Here is a 17,803-nt window from a genome sequence, read left to right on the forward strand (position 1 = left end):
AACCCCTTAATAATCTTATACGTTTCGATAAGATCTCCTCTCATCCTTCTAAATTCCAGTGTATACAAGCCTCTCTCCATCCCTCCCTCCCTCTTCCCTGTTCTCCGACTAGTCTTACTGTCTCCGACTATATTTTTTTCTGTTTGCCTTGATGTTACCCTCTCCCAACCAACCATGGTCTATTCTACGTTTTTCCTTGGTCACCATTCCCCTTGTCCTATTTTCACACCTTACACTTCCTTATCTACGTATCTCCCTCTCCCCTGACATCAGTCTGAAGAAGGGTCTCGACCCGAAACGTCGCCCATTCCAGTTCTATCCAGAGGTGCTGCCTGTCCCGCTGAGTTACTCCAGCATTTTGGGTCGATCGTCTTGCAAGGAGATGGGACTAGCTTAGATGGGCCATGTTGGTCAGCATGGACAAGTTAGAAACATAGAAAAATAGGTGGAGGAGGAGGCCATTCTGCCCTTCGAGCCAGCACCGCCATTCCATACGATCACGGCTGATCATCCAAAATCAGTATCCCGTTCCTGCTTTCTCCCCACATTTCTTGATTCCGTTAGCCCCAAGAGCTATATCTATCTCTCCCTTGACGACATCACTTGAATGGATACAGAAAGTTGGGCCGAAGGGCTTGTTTCCACCGCTGTACGGTTCTATCAACTCTTGCACACAACACACAAAATTAGACCCCCAAATTTTTTTATTTCAATCATTTTTTATTATCTCCTAGTAACACATTATACCGTATAAATAGTCTATTCTTGTTAAATGCTCTGTTTCTTCTTTAAAAAAAGGGATAACTTAAAAGATTATATTATACAAGCTTTACAAAAATAAATAAGGTTTTGAAATCTGTACAAAATAGGGTGAATCCTTCACAGAAGGAACTTAAATACTCTTATAAAGTATACCTTGTTGGTCTTGGTGCTGGTTTAATATTGTATTGTATTCTTCATGTAACTCTGCGGATTGGAGCGTTGTGGAGATAGCAGCTGTTGTATGTAGCACAGTTTAAGCTGTTTTGTTGCATAAATCTCACCCTTCATTTCTGAGGTAGGTGGGGGCCGAGTTGGCCACAAGACAGGAACCAGCTCGGAGTCAGGGGGGGGGGGTTAGGATGCTGATGGAACGATGCCTTCCAGCTAGGTTGTCTTTAAGAGAACTCCCCTCCCCTTCACATCTCACGTGACCCTACCCGACACACACAGGCCCATGGAAGGGACCATTAGTGTGTATAGAGGGAGGGGAGAACTGCAGATGGTAGTTTACACCGACGATAGGCACAAAATGCTGGAGTAACTCAGCGGGCCAGACAGCAACTCTGGATGGAAGGAATGGGCGACGTTTCGGGTAGAGACTGGAGAAGGGTCCAAACCCGAAACGTCACCCATTCCTTCTACCCAGAGAAGATGCCTGTGCGGTTGAGTTACGCCAGCATTTTGCAGAGTGGTTATTGCTGCATCTGATTCATGTGGACTTCTTGTACTGTCCCGGGCGGTATCTTGCCTGCCCACTTTGTGGAACAACTTCGCTGGTAGCAGGGGAAGGGTTCGCACCTCCTGGTCTAACGTCAGCCCAGAGCACGACACACATGGGGGAACCCTGACGGGGAAGAGGAGAGGAAACTAGGGGCCGGGCGTACGAACAATCAACCGACCAACCCACAAGTCTTTGGAGTGCTGGAGGAAACCCAAAGCTCCCAGAGGAAACCCATGTGGTCACGGGGAGAACGTGCAGACTCTACCCGGACAGCACCCGAGGTCAGGATCGAACCAGGGTCTCTGGCGCGGCGAAAAGCCTGGGACCTGCTTGGAGCACACCGCTCGCGAGATCTAGAGTGCGAACTTTGGAAAGGGCGCCACTATGAAACATGGTGCCTCTTGCGTGCGGGCCCGGTGGACTATTTCTGTACACTTGCTAATCGGGGAATCAGGGCTGTGGCAATACTCTACTGGACTGTCTGGAAGGGAAAGAATTTCGCTGTGTTAGCCCTTTGCACACTAAAAGCACCATTGAAATCCGGATCGGAGTGAAACCAGTCCCGGTTTTCCTTACTTCAAAGGGCAGGCGAGGGTCAAAAATCGGGGGCCAAATGTCAGCTTCCCACTGATGGCCGAACAATTAATTGATCCTCACTTTACCTACTGAGCACCAAGGCAATGTTGGATATTATTCTGCAGGGGCTTGAATGAACGCCAAGTGTAAAACTCGGCAGTGTGAAAGGGTAAATGTAAAAAATTGTCCCTAGTGGGTGTAGGATAGTGTTAATGTGCGGGGATCGCTGGGCGGCACGGACTTGGAGGGCCGAAAAGGCCTGTTTCCGGCTGTATAGATATGATATATGATATGATGATTCAACCCACTCCAATAACACTACACAAACAAGATATTCTAAGAAAACAAATAAATATTAAACGCAAGGTCATTTGTGAGACCGTTCCAAGACCGCTAACTTCACGGAAAGTGACAACCCAGAGGAAACAATCTTGGAATTCTTGCGGACGAATCTTATGAATGAGAGAATTACCTACGTTAGCGCGGTTACAAACTTCCAAATTCACCGTCAACAGCGAAATATATCCGAATACTGACTAGACTACTTGACGAAAGAGACACGCACAATGCTAGCATTGAGTTTCTCAATTCCCCCCCACCCACCCACCCACCCACCCACCCACCCCATTGTCCCCCCCTCATCAGACCATGATCTACCTCATGGTCCGTTACAACTAAATCAAACATTCATTGTCAAAGTGAAATTTGTGTTGGATGGGAGTCATGTTCATGTTACACGCTTAAGGCAGAGATAGATAGGTTCTTGATTAGTACGGGTGTCAGGGGTTATGGGGAGAAGGCAGGAGAATGGGGATAGGAGGGAGAGATAGACCGGCCATGGTTGAATGGCGGAGTGGACTTGATGGGCCGAATGGCTCCTATCACTTGTGACCTTATGACATGACGATGGATTAGGAGACCCTTATCAGTGCATTTGGGTTGAACGTAGCTCATGGGGGCATTGTCTTAGCAGTTAGGAATCTCTAGACACAAGCCCGTAGCGCGCACAGGCCGATCAAGTGCTTGGGTTTCTTGGCCGAGCCGCAGCTGTCGTGCGGTAGCGTTTGTCCGGCGCGGGTGATGCACCTCAGCGTGCGTTTCCTGAAGCCCTTGCCGCAGGTCTTGGAGCAGGGCGACCACTGGCCCAGCAGCCAGCGCGGGCAGGGCACGTCCGCACACAGCCGCAGGTCGTCCGGCTTCAGCTCCCGCTCGCAGTCCGAGGCGGGCGCCCCGTGCCGGTCGGCGCACTCCACCGCCCGGCGCTGGAGCCCCAGGCCGCAGCTCTTGGAGCACTCGCCCCACTCGCCGATCACCCACTCCGCCGTCACCGTCTCGCGGATGGCGTTGAACGAGGGCCTCCGGCCGCCGTCCGGGCCGCTGGGCAGCTGCTGCAGGCTCTTCCTCACAAAGAAGGTGAACTTGACCCTGGGCCGCATGGAGTCCCCCACCGAGAGGACCTCCACCACCAGCGGCTCCTGCAGCGCACTGAAGCTACGGATCCTCTCCAGGGAGACCAAGGAGCCCGTGTACCTGAGGTTGGTGCCGTGGTAGGAGATGTCCTGCTCCAGGGTGGACAAGGTATAGTCCCCATTCAGCAGGTACGTGCCATCTAGCTTCCTCAACGCCAGGTAGCTGCCATCGTGCCTCGCGCCTCGAAGACTACGCTGCTTGATGTCGATGTTGGTCGCTCCAGCGGGGATTGTAACCACCTCCTGGTATCCCGGCCTGCAGACGGAAAGCAAAACGGTCAATTTAGTGAAAGAGTCACAGCGTGGAAACAGGCCCTTCGGCCCAACTCGCCCACACCGGCCAACATGTCCCAGTTACCCTAGTCCCACCTGCGTGCGCATAGAAACTTAGAAAATAGGTGCAGGAGTAGGTCATTCGGCCCTTCGAGCCTGCACCGCCATTCAATATGATCATGGCTGATCATCCAACTCAGTATCCCGTACCTGCCTTCTCTCCATACCCCCCTGATCCCTTTAGCCACAAGGGCCACATCTAACTCCCTCTTAAATATAGCCAATGAACTGGCCTCAACTACCTTCTGTGGCAGAGAATTCCACAGATTCACCACTCTGTGTGAAAAATAAAGGTGCATATCCCTCCAAACCTGTCCAATCCATTAGTCCAACCATTTTGGTTTCCTCCCTCCAACACTCCAAAGGGGCTCGGGAACATCAGTAATTTGGCTTGGTGCGTGTAGGGCAGTGTTAGTGTGTGGGGATCGCTAGGCCCAAAGGCCCATTTCCATGCAGTATCTCTAAACTAAACCAAACTAGGGCTTGTGCCAAGACTGTGAATATAAAGGTCACCGTGAATATTCAAGAGAGCTAGATATAGCTCTTGGGGCTAACGGAATCAAGGGATATGGGGAGAAAGCAGGAACAGGGTACTGATTTTAGATGTGTAGGAAAAGAAAAAAAACCTGCAGATGCTGGTTTAAATCGAAGGTAGACATAAAGTGCTGGAGTAACTCAGCGGGTCAGGCAGCATCTCTGGAGAGAAGTAATGGGTGACATTTCGGGTCAAGACCCTTCAGTCTCGACCCGAAACGTCACCCATTCCTTCTCTCCTGAGATGCTGCCTGACTCACTGAGTTACTCCAGCATTTTGTGTCTACCTACGGATTTTAGATGATCAGCCATGATCACATTGAATGGCGATGCTGGCTCGAAGGGCCTACTCCTGCACCTATTTTTCCTACGTTTCTAATAAGCAATGGTGGTTAGCGGGGAACTCTTACCTGGAACGGTCGAGTGAGCCAGTGATCTTCTTGCACGTCAGACCTTTGCCCTTGCAAACGCCACACTTGTCGAACTTCTTGCTGGAGCCGATGATTCGGTCACAGCCGGCCTTGACACACTGGCCTTGCACGCAGACGGAGGTGGAGTCCGGGCTGCAGGGAGAGCCGTCAGCGACCTGCAGGGGGCAGCAGAAACAAACAAACGCCATCACAACTCTGGACACTGCACCTTGACGACAGTCACGATATGCCAAACACATCAACTCTCCCCCACACGGTCCCTTCTGCCCTGGGCCTCCTGCACTGATGCAAATTGGAGGAACAGCACCTCATATTTCCCATTACGGGCAGCTTCCAACTCAACGGTGTGAACGTTAATTTCTCTTAAGATAGGCACAAAATGCTGGAGTAACTCAGCGGGTCAGCCAGCATCTCAGGAGAGAAGTAGTGGGCGAAGTTTCGGGTCGAGACCCTACTTCAGACTATTACATTCTCTTAAAGATAGTCAATTTATTTGTCACGTACACATAAATGCGCAGTGAAATGAAAGATTACCCACAGTCCAACAATAAGACCAATAAAAATAAGCAAGGAACATCCATCACAGTGAGTCTCCTCCAGTCACCTCCTCACTGTGATGGAAGGCCAGAATGTCTTTTCTCTTCCCCTGCCGTCTTGTCCCGCGGTCAGGCTGTGGAACTTGCCACGCCGGGGCGGTCGGGGCTCCCGACATTGAAGCCCCCGCCGGGCAGAGAAAATCCCGCGGCCTGTCCCAGGCCGTGCCGGACGGACGATTTTGCGCCCATCTTCTGTGTAAACCAGCGTCTGCAGTTCTTTCCTACGCAACAGCACTTTATTCCTTGCGAACGCAAGAGGCCAAAAAACTGCAGATGCTGGTTTACACCAACGATAGGCACAACGTGCTGGAGTAACTCAGCGGGTCAGACAGCAACTCTGGAGAGAAGGTGTGGGCGACATTTCAGGTCAGGACCCTGCTTCAAACAGAATGTGGTGAATCAGTCTAAAGGAAGGGTCCCGACCTGAAGCATCGACTATCCATGTCCTCTGGAGATGCTGCCTGACCCGCTGAGTGCCTCTTGTGGTTTACGAATAACGAGCAGGGCAGGGGCCAAACGGAGCGATTGGTTTTCCAGCAGGAATGTACGCACCTTGGGCTGAAGCACAAAGTAGTATCCTGTTCCTTTTGCCCGACAAATGAGCTTGCAGCGGTCCCTGGGAGAAACTCCGGCATATTTCGGAATCCATTCCACGGCTGGCATTCCCCCGAAGGCAGTGGACTTTGAGAGGTCGTTGTGTGCTTCACACTGTTCCTCTCGGTAGGTGATGCCTGCGTTTCGACAGAGAGAAGCAAGATTAAGATCACAACCGTTGACGTGATCCGGTGAAGGCATCGGTCATTGGGCAGCACTCATCCTTGGCCTAACAAAGTGCCCATCTTCACCGGCGCAGTGGTAGAGTTGCTGCCTTACAGCGTCAGGGACCCGGGTTCCATCCCTGACTATGTGTACTGTCTATACTGAGTTTGTACCTTCTCCCCGGGACCACCTGGGTTTAATTCGGGTGCTCCGGTTTACTCCCACACTTCAGACATGCAGGTTTCTAGGTTAATTGGCTTCTGTAAATTGTCCCTAGTGTGTGTGGGATAGAACTAGTGTGTGGGTGACTGTTGCTCGGCGTGGACTCGATGGGCCGAAGGCCTCGTTTCCACACTGTATCTCAACTAAACCTAACCTAAATTAAATTCAAATTAAATTAAACTCAAACTAAACTTAGGGTGGCACAGCGGTAGAGTTGCTGCCTTACAGCGAATGCAGCTCCGGAAGACCCGGGTTCGATCCCGACTACGGGCGCTGTCTGTACGGAGTTTGTACGTTCTCCCCGTGACCTGCGTGGGTTTTCTCCGAGATCTTCGGTTTCCTCCCACACTCCAAAGACGTGCAGGTTTTGTAGGTTAATTGGCTTGGTGTAAATGTAAATTATCCCTAGTGCGTGTGTGTGGGATCGTGTTAATGTGCGGGGATCGCTGGTCGGCGCGGACCAGGTGGGCCGAAGGGCCTGTTTCCGCGCTGTATCTCCACATTAAACTAAAGGGCAAACTAAACTAGAGGGCAAACTGAACTAGAGGGCAAACTGAACTAAAGGGCAAACTGAACTAAAGGGCAAACTGAACTAAAGGACAAACTGAACTAAAGGGCAAACTGAACTAAAGGGCAAACTGAACTAAAGGGCAAACTGAACTAAAGGGCAAACTGAACTAAAGGGCAAACTGAACTAAAGGGCAAACTGAACTAAACCGTAAACTAAACTGGAAACTAAACAGTAAAGTAGAGTAAAGTAGAGTAAACTAAAGTAGATTACTCTGCAGTGCTGTGGGACTGCGTGTCGTGAGTGGATCTGCCTGGGCCTTACCGTTCTTGTACGGACAGTCCATGGTGTTGCAGGATCGGTACTGCACCCTCTTCCCCTCGCAATACTTCCCACCGTTCCTCGGCACGGGATTGTCGCAGTGCCGGAAGGAATACTGCACACCTCCCCCACAGGTGCGGGAACAGTCTCCCCAGGATCCCCATACTCCCCAGCCACCGTGCACCGGAGTCTGTACAAACAAACAGATCAGTAAATACCCTCAGAAGTGACAGCAGCAGAATTAGGCCATTCGGTCGGCATGGACAAGTGGGCCGAAGGGCCTGTTATCGTACGGCATCACTCTATGACCAATGTTCAGAAGTCATAGGAGCAGAATTAGGTCATTTCCCCCCCCCCCCCCCCATCAAGTCTACTCTGCCATTCAATCATGGCTGGTCTATCTTTCCCTCTCAACCCCACTCTCCTGCCTTCTCCCTGTGACTCAGGCCACCCACACCAATCAAGAATCTGTCGATCTCGGCCTTACAAATATCCACTGACTTGGCCTCCACAGCCGTCTGTGGCAAAGAATTCCACAGATTCACCGCCCTCTGACTGAAGAAATTCCCCCTCATCTCCTTTCCAAAGCAACGTCCTTTAATTCTGAGACTGTGACCTCTGGTCCTAGACTCTCCCACCAGTGAATAGTCAAGGGCTTTTGGTAGAAGGCAGCAAAATGGGATTTGGAGGCAGAGATCAGCCATGATTGAATACAGGAGTAGACTCGATGGGCCAAATGGCCTAATTCTTCTCCTTGAACTTATGATAATAGACAATAGACAATAGGTGCAGGAGTAGGCCATTCGGCCCATCGAGCCAGCACCGCCATTCAATGTGATCATGGCTGATCATCCACAATCAGTACCCCGTTCCTGCCCTCTCCCCATACCCCCTGACTCCGCTATCCTTAAGAACTCTATCTAGCTCTCTCTTGAAAGCATTCAGAGAATTGGCCTCCACTGCCTTCTGAGGCAGAGAATTCCATAGATTCACAACTCTGAGTGAATTTTTTTTTCCTCGTCTCCGTTCTAAATGGCTCACCCCTTATTCTGACAAGGTGAATGCAGAGTCTATTGCTCAGAGTATTCCTCCTCATCTCCTTCCTCAAGGAACGTCCTTTAATTCTGAGGCGGTGCCCTCTGAGTTAGGCCCAAGGCCGGGGGGGGAGGTACTTACATTGTAGTCCTTGATGCTGGACTGGTTGACACATTTGCCCTCCACGCACCATCTCCCTTCCCTGCACTTGGTGCCGTCCGCCCAGGGGAAGTGCTTGGTCTGGCAGATCAGCATGTCGCCGGACATGCCAGTGCACCAGAGCAGAGAGCAGGTGTTGCCAGCGTCCGGGCAGAGGCGGGAGTCTTCGCCGAAGGTGAACTGGCACTGCCGATCGGCGTCGTAGGTGGTTCCCGGCAGCTCGCGGGGGAGCGGGAGGGACTTCTGCGGCTTGTCCAACAAACACTCGCCTGAGAACAAGAGGCACAAACATGAAGCATCGTGGCAACAACACTCACCAAGCACTTGTGTACCTTCAGTGTAAGAAGATAACTGCAGATGCTGGTACAAATCGAAGGTATTTATTCACAAAATGCTGGAGTAACTCAGCGGGTCAGGCAGCATCTCGGGAGAGAAGGAATGGGTGACGTTTCGGGTCGAGACACTTCTTCAGTCTGAAGAATGGCCTCGACCCGAAACGTCACCCATTCCTTCTCTCCCGAGATGCTGCCTGACCCACTGAGTTACTCCAGCATTTTGTGTCTATCTTCGGTATAATCCAGCATCTGCAGTTCATTCCTACACACCCTGCAAAACTTTGTGCTCAAAATAAAATTGGGAAAAGCTGTCAAATTAGTAGTAAACTAATTAGTCTAAATAAACTAAATAAAATTAGGAAAAGCTGTCAAATTAGTGGTAAACTAATTAGTCTAAATAAACTAAATATAATTAGGAAAAGCTGTCAAATTAGTGGTAAACTAATTAGTCTAAATAAACTAAATAAAATGAGGAAAATAACAGTAAACCAAATTAAGAATAAAAGATAAATTAAATCAAGAAGAAAAGTAAATTAACAAAAATAAAGTTTATAATAAATTAAATGCAATAAATTAATAAATGGAGAAACCTCAAACAAGAAAAAAGTAAATTAACAAAAGTAAACTAAAGTTCATTATGAACTAAACTAAATAAATTGAGGGGAAGGAATGAATTAAGAAAGTAAATTATATTAAAAAATTAAATATTAAAAAAAAAAATTTTAATTTTTAATTTTTAAATCCTTTAAAAAAGATTCTTTAAAAGAGCATCCTTTAAAAAGATGTGCTCAGAATAAAATTCGGAAAGTAGTAGCTATTAAGAATAAAATAAATTAAAAAAAAACAAAGATAAAGTTTATTATAATTAAGAAAGAACATTTCAGAAACTAACTTGCATTTAAAAAATTGCTGGATATTTAAAGAAAATCAAATTTTAAAAATCAATTTAGATTTAAATAATTAAATTATCTAAAATGTAAATAATATTATTTGGATTGATTACACACGAGTTTGGACTTGTTAATATGCATTACTGTTTGCAGCTTGTTGCTTTGACAGCCTCTTCGTATTTGTTAATAATTCTCTCAGTAATAGTTGCTGTACATTTATTCCGATCCGTGGCCAATGAAAACAAAATGGCTGTGGAGCGAGCGTTATTGAGAGCAGGGCTTACCATGCCCGTTGTCCAGGAAAGAAGTGATCATGTACGCGCTGCAGACGGACCAGGGCTGGTTGCGGTCCAAGTTAGAGAGAGTGGATGCCATCATGTGGGAATTCTTGGTCAGGCCAATGGTGTGGAGGCACTGCCTGGAGTCATCGTGAGGCATGTTGAACACGTGACCTGAATGGTGGGAGCAAGAGTCAGAAACGTCACTCCATCCGCCTCGTGTGATACTTGGACAGACGCCAAACCCGCGCCACACGCATCTCCCAGGCACGTCAGAGATACCTCAACGGGGTCTCCGAACGCCTCAAATTACTGGCTCGTGGATCAACCGCACGATATACCCATTGCCAAAAAGTTTCGACGCGGTTCAGTGCTTAGCACAGTAGCGCAGCGGAAGAGCCGCTGCCTTACAGCGCCAGTGACCCGCGTTCGATCCCGACTGCCTCTGTACGGAATTTGTACATTCTCCCCGTGACTCGTGCGAGTTTTGTTTTGAAGCTCCTTTTTCCTCCCACATTCTAAAGACGTACACGTTTGTAGGTTAATTGGCGTGGTAAAATTGTAAATTGTCCCAAGTGTGTGTAGGTTAGCGTTAGTGCGCGGGGATTGGCGCGGACTCGATGGGCCCCAAGGGCCTGTTTCCACGCTGCATCTCTGAACTACACTGAACAACACACATTCATGGCCGATCTATCTTTCTCTCTTTAACCCCATTCTCCTGCCTTTCCCCCCCCATAACCCCCGACAAACGTACCAATCAAGAATCTATCTATCTCTGCTTTAAAAATATCCACTGACTTGGCCTCCACAGTCGCCTGTGGCAAAGAATTCCACAGATTCACCACCCTGACTATAGACATTCCTTATCTCATCTCCTTGCTAAAGGAACGTCCTTTAATTCTGAGGCTATGACTTCTAGTCCTGGACTCTCCCACTAGTGGAAACATCCTCTCCACATCCACTCTATCCAGGCCTCTCACTATTCGGTAAGTTTCAACGAGGTCACCCCTTCATCCGTCTAAACTCCAGCGAGTACAGGCCCAGTGCCGTCAAACGCTCATCGTGTTGTATGATCTATCTTTAAACTAAACTGGGTGTAAAGAGAGTTGGGGGGGGAAGGGGGATGTCAACACTTACCCAACTCGTGGGCAGCCGTGAAGGCTGCTTGGAGACCATCGTCTTCGATGACCGAACAACTTCTACTGGGATCACAGATGGTCCCCACGTCCGCCATACCCAGGGTATCGCAGGTCTTGGCTCCACACAGATCCTAAGCAGGAGAAACAGCAGTAGCATTTAGCAAGCGAGCAAGAAAAAAAACCGAACCACCTCTAGAAATGTTGCCAACTGTCTTTACCAGAAGAGGGAAAAAAAATAAATCATACGACTCTCAAAAGATGCTTTGTAAACCTCTCTCCAGGGCACGCATACTAATGGATACACCAGATATAGCAGCCTTAGGTTTATTACTGTCACTTGTACCGAGGAGGTACAGTGAAAAGCTTTGTTTTGCAGGCCGTACTAACAGATCAGATAGCACCTTGCAAAAATGCAATCAAGTCAAACTCGCAGTAGAGCAGGTAGAGCAAAGGGGAAGATACAGAGTGAAGAATATAGTTCTCAGTACGATACAATAGAACTTTAGTATTGTAGCGCACCAGTTCCACAGGCACAACCACTTCTCCCCTACCCTGCAAGAGGTATAGAAGCATGAAAACGCACACACCTCCAGATTCAGGGGCAGTTTCTACCCAGCTGTTATCAGGCAACTGATATTTAAGGATAAGGGGGAGGTCTTTTAGGACCGAGATGGGAAAGTTTTTTTTTCCCACACAGAGTGGTGAATCTGTGGAATTCTCTGCCACAGAAGGTAGTTGAGGCCAGTTCATTGGCTATATTTAAGAGGGAGTTAGATGTGGCCCTTGTGGCTAAAGGGTTCAGGGGGTATGGAGAGAAGGCAGGTACAGGATACTGAGTTGGATGATCAGCCATGATCATATTGAATGGCGGTGCAGGCTCAAAGGGCCGAATGGCCTACTCCTGCACCTATTTTCTATGTTTCTATGTAACTGAGTCATCCTACCAACAACTAGAGAGCTTATTGGTGACCATCGGACTATCTTTGATCGGACTTTACTGGAGTTTATCTTGCACCAAACGTTATTCACTTTATTCCCTTCATCATGTATCTGTACGCTGTAAATTGGCTCGATTGCAATCATGTATTGACTTTCCGCTGACTGGTTAGCGCGAAATAAAAGCTTTCCACTTTACCTGTACCTCGGTACACGTGACAATAAACTAAACTCAATGGGGTAGAGGTGAAATGGACAGTACCCCAGCTTTTGGAAGGACGGTTCAGAAGTCTGATTGCAGAGGGGAAGAAAACCACAAAGCAATCTTGAGCAAAACACAAAGTACTGGAGGAACTCGGGGGAGACCATTCGACAGTCGTGCAGCGTGGAAACAGGCCCTTCAGCCCAACTTACCCACACTGACCAACATGCCCCCATCTACACTAGTCCCACCTGCCTGTGCTTGGCCCATATCCATCTAAACCTGTCCTATCCATGCACCTGTCCAAATGTTTCTTAAACGTTGCGATAGTCCCTGCCTCAACTACCTCCTCCAGCAGCCCGTTCCAAACACCCAACACTCTGTGTAAAATGTTTACCCTCGGGTTCCCATTAAATCTTCCCCACCCCCCTCACCTTAAACCTATCTCCTCTGGTAGGAGCAGAATGAGGCCATTTGGCCCATCGAGTCTACTCTATTGGCCCACCGGGCGAGGAGGGGAAGGAACAGTCATGGCAAAGAAGGATCTTCTCAACCTGAAATGTGGACTCTGTGGAATTCTTTACCACAGAAGGCTGTGGAGGCCAAGTCAGTGGATATATTGAAGGCCGAGATCGGTAAGATTCTTGATTAGTACGGGCGTCAGAGATCATGGGAGAAGGCAGGAGAATGGGGTTAGGAGGGGAGAGACAGATCAGCCACGATTGAATGGCAGAGTAGACTTGATGGGCCGAATGTGCTTAATTCTGCCCCTATCGCCGATGAACCTATGTCCAGAACCAGGGGCCACACACAGTCTAAGAACAAAGGGGAGGCCATTTAAAACGGAGGTGAGAAGAAACTTTTCACCCAGAGAGTTGTGAATTTGTGGAATTCTCTGCCACAGAGGGCAGTGGAGGGCCGATTCACTGGATGAATTTAAAAGGGATATAGATAGAGCTCTAGGGGATGGCGGAATCAAGGGATATGGGGGAGAAGGCAGACACGGGGTTACTGATTGTGGACGATCAGCCATGATCACAATGAATGGCGGTGCTGGCTCGAAGGGCCGAATGGCCTCCTGTTTTCCCCTCGATGACTTACGGTTCTGGTGAAAGAGGATGGCAGTGTCGTAGTGCTCCGGGCTGCGGTCGCTGGGCACGTTGTGTTGCCTCTGCCACTGGCAGAAGTTCCTCAGGGTGAGGGCGGCGTTGGAAGAGACGTCAGGCCCCAGCTCCCTCTCGTAGACCACCAGGATCTTCACCACCACCAGGTTGACGGAGTTCTTGATGCTGAAGTGCTGGTACAGCTTGGCGGCCACAGCCATCAGGGGTGAGCAGGTAGTGGCGGAGGCCGCTGCCGTGGAAGTCGCCATGGAGCGGTCGGCCACCAGCAGGGTCTCCACGTAGCGGGGCGACGAGACGAACCTCTTGGCTCTCCGGTGCCTTGGCTTGTCCGCTGGTGGGGACCCCGACTCCCCTCTGTGACCCCTCCGGCCGCTCTGTCCCCTCGCTCTCCCCCTCTCCGTCCCGACCTGAGACGACAACAACAACAACAACCATTACACGCAATTCCAAATACACTGGAATTTAGAAGGTGCTTTGCTATTGAGGGCGTGCAGCGTAGGTTTACTAGGTTAATTCCCGAATGGCGGGACTGTCATATGTTGAAAGACTGGAGCGACTAGGCTTGTATACACTGGAATTTAGAAGGATGAGAGGAGATCTTATCGAAACGTATAAGATTATTAAGGGGTTGGACACGTTAGAGGCAGGAAACATGTTCCCAATGTTGGGGGGAGTCCAGAACCTAGGGGCCACAGTTTAAGAATAAGGGGTAGGCCATTTAGAACTGAGACGAGGAAAACCTTTTTCAGTCGGAGAGTTGTGAATCTGTGGAATTCTCTGCCTCAGAAGGCAGTGGAGGCCAATTCTCTGAATGCATTCAAGAGAGAGCTGGATAGAGCTCTTAAGGATAGCGGAGTCAGGAGGTATGGGGAGAAGGCAGGAACGGGGTACTGATTGAGAATGATCAGCCATGATCACATTGAATGGCGGTGCTGGCTCGAAGGGCCGAATGGCCCCCTCCTGCACCCATTGTCTATAATTAGAAACTCAACTCCCCCCAGCTTTTGTTTTTAAACACACATTTGTACCAAGTCAATTAACTTACAAACCTGTAGGTCTTTGGAGTTGTGGGAGGAAACCGGAGAGAGATCTTGGAGAAAACCCACGTGGTGGGGGGGGGGGGGGGGGGGGGGGGGGGGGGGGGGGGGGGGGGGGGGGGGGGGGGGGGGGGGGGGGGGTGGGGGAACGTACAAACTCTCGTACAAACAGACAGCGGTCGTGGTCGGGATTGAACCCGGGTCTCCGGCGCGGCATTGGCTGTCAGGCAGCAGCTCTGCCGCTGCACCGCCCGTGACCGCCGTCCTCGGCTCCAGAGACACCGGTTCGATCCCCGCTCCCCCCGACCTCAGGCTGCTGCCCATGTGGAGTTTGCACGTTCGCAACTGAGGGCTTCTCTTGGGTCAACAGACAATAGGGTGCAGGAGGAGGCCATTCGGCCCTTTGAGCCAGCACCGCCATTCAATGTGATCATGGTCTGATCATTCTCAGTCGGGTTGGGTTAATTGGCCACAGTGAAGGGTAACTTTGTAAGGGGGGGAAGCAAATGTGGTGGTAAGTACAGAAAACAAGGGGTGGGGGGGAGGTGGAGACCCTCGAGAACTGTCCGACCCGAAAGCTATCCTGATCATTCCCTCCACAGATGGTCCCTGATCTACTGAGTTCCACCAGCACTTTTATTGTGCTTTAGTCTAGCAGCCCAGACAGCGTCTGCAGAGAGAGAGAGAGAGAGAGAGAGAGAGAGAGAGAGACACGACTGGAGATGGAACTGCAGATGCTTGGCTTTAACAAAGGGGGGGGAAAAAGTGCGGGAGGAACTCATCGGGTCAGGCAGCATCCGTGAGGGAATAGACAGGTGACCATCTGGTCGGGACCCTTCTTCGCAGGTCTAAAGAGTCACCCCTTCATCCACGTTCTCCAGAGATGCTACTTGATCTGCTCCATCTACTGGATCAAAGCTACTGAGTTACTCCAGCACTTTGTGTCTTTTTTTGTCCCCCCCATGGGGGTGGGTGGTGGGTGGTGTTGGATAATCCCTCAGCCCCATCATTCCACCAGTAGATATCAATGAAGATAAAGGGCGTTAGGAAGGAACTGGTGGATTCAACCGAAGCCAAGACTCACAAAGCTGGAGTAACTCAGCGAGACAACGCAGCATCTCTGGAGAGAAAGGGAATGGGTGGCGTTTCGGGACGAGACCCTTCTTCAGACTGGAGATAAGGGGGTGTTACAGAGAGACACACAGACACAGAGAGAGAGAGAGAGAGAGAGAGAACACGCACACACACACACACACACACAGACAGAGAGACAGAGAGAGAGAGAGAGAGACACACACACACAGAGACAAACACACACAGACCAGACACACACACAGAGAGAGAACACGCACACACACACACACACAGACAGAGAGAGACACACACAGAGACACACACACACACAGACACACACACAGACCACACACACACACCACACACAGACACAGTGACACACACACACACAGACACACACACACACACAGAGAGAGAGAGAGAGACACACACAGAGACAGAGACACACACACACACACACACACACACACACAGAGAGAGAGAGAGAGAGACACACACAGAGACAGAGACACACAAAGACAGAGACAGAGACACACAGAGACAGAGACACACACACACAGAGACACACACAGGAGACAGAGACACACAGAGACAGAGACACACAGAGACAGAGACACACACACACAGAGACACACACAGAGACAGAGACACACACACACACAGACACACACAGAGACAGAGACACACAGAGACAGAGACACACAGAGACAGAGACACACAGAGACACACACACACACAGAGACACACACACACACAGAGACACACACACACACAGAGACACACACACACACAGAGACAGAGACACACACACACAGAGGACACACACAGAGACAGGAGACACACACACACAGAGGCACACACACACACACAGACACACACACACACACAGACACACACACACACACAGACACACACACACACAGACACACACACACACACAGACACACACACACACACAGGACACACACACACACAGACTCACACACAGAGACACAACAGAGCGCTTGAACGGAGTAATGGCAGAAGGTTCTCACCCCACAGGTGGTGCCGTGCCTCTGGCCACGTCTCCGGACCAGGTGGGGCCCGAGATGTCCCGGGAGGGTCCGGTTGTTGCTGGGTTGGATGTGAAATTCTCGCCCACCGACCATGAAGGCACCGAGCAGCCCCCCCCGGCAGATGCTGAGCGCCGCCAGGGAGCCGGGCACCGAGTTGACGGTCCCAGTGTAGAAGCAGCGACCCAGGTCATGTCTTGGTCCTCTTCTCCTCTCCCCTCCACCTCCACCTCCACCTCCACCTCCACCTCCACCTCCACCTCCACCTCCACCTTGCCCAGAGTCTGGAGAGTGAGGTGCAGGAGCCAAGAAGCCCGTGTCGGCAGCCAAGCTCAGGGTGAAGTCCTCGCCGAAGGCATGGAGCGAGTAGGAGACTTGGTCTGTTGCCTCCTCGGGGCTCAGCCTCCGCGGGTAGACCTCCTCCATCTCCTCCATCTCCCCCATCTTCACCATCTTCATCTTCTCCATCTTCTCAATTTCCTCATCTTCTCCATCCTCCCCCGTCTCCATCTTCTCCATCTCCCTCCATCTTCTCAATTTCCCCCATCTCCATCTTCTTCATCTTCACCATCTTCTCCATCTTCACCATCTCCCCCATCTTCTCCATCATCTTCATCTCCCCCATCTCCTCCCCTCTCAGTCCACCCAGCCGCCGCTGGACTGAGAACGGCCAGGATCTGCAGCAGCAGACCAACTCTAAACATCTCCAGACTAATCCAACTTGCCCACCAGGACAACAAAAAAAAAAAATTTTTTTTTTTAAAGAAAGGATAAGAAAAGAGGTAAATCCCCTTTTCCAGGAGGCGCCGGCTCTTGGAATGAAGCAGCAGCAACAAAACTACTTATCAATCAGAACTTGCCCCAATGCAGAAATCTTCTCAATGCAAGGTCTTCCCGGAGATTGGATTGCAAACAGTAGTAGGTCTTCCAATATCTACACGGCACTAATCTTTGTTCCCTTTGCAGCCCGTTGGAGAGATCTCGTCCTTTCAATTTCGAGAAGCAGAAGAGGTTTTTCTTTTTGTGTGTGTGTGTGCTTTCTCTCTCTTTCCTCTCTCTTTCTCTTCATCTTTCTCTCTCTTTCTCTCTCTCCTCTCTCTCTCTCTCTTCTTTTCCACCACAACGCTGCTTGTTGGACTTGCCCTGCTCCTTGGTTAGTGGCGTTTCCCCTCTCTTCCCGGCTCCTCTTTATATAACAGCCGCCTACCCTCGTCTCAATCCAGCCCCCTCCTCTCCCCGGCCCCCGACCCTATCCCTAGCCCGGGACTCAACAGGCGTTGCTTGCCAGGGGTGGGTTTTTTTTCTCCCTC

At 50.1% G+C, this 17,803-nt stretch overlaps 1 protein-coding gene across 1 annotated transcript; it reads right to left on the bottom strand.

Moving 5' to 3' along the window:
• Positions 1 to 2,701: 2,701 nt before the first annotated feature.
• On the bottom strand, positions 2,702 to 17,280 carry adamts1 (ADAM metallopeptidase with thrombospondin type 1 motif, 1). Its single transcript, XM_078408803.1, is given in 16 exon segments — positions 2,702 to 3,784; positions 4,806 to 4,981; positions 5,975 to 6,153; positions 7,236 to 7,422; positions 8,409 to 8,695; positions 9,936 to 10,103; positions 11,067 to 11,199; positions 13,308 to 13,319; positions 13,321 to 13,533; positions 13,535 to 13,575; positions 13,578 to 13,677; positions 13,679 to 13,737; positions 16,463 to 16,706; positions 16,742 to 16,789; positions 16,791 to 16,935; positions 17,133 to 17,280. Coding segments are annotated over 16 exon segments (2,799 nt in total). The 5' UTR covers positions 17,198 to 17,280; the 3' UTR covers positions 2,702 to 3,042.
• Between the last annotated feature and the right edge of the window lie 523 nt (positions 17,281 to 17,803).

This window comes from Rhinoraja longicauda, chromosome 12 (genome assembly GCF_053455715.1).
Source record: "Rhinoraja longicauda isolate Sanriku21f chromosome 12, sRhiLon1.1, whole genome shotgun sequence".
In the NCBI taxonomy this organism is placed as follows: Eukaryota; Metazoa; Chordata; class Chondrichthyes; order Rajiformes; family Arhynchobatidae; genus Rhinoraja; species Rhinoraja longicauda.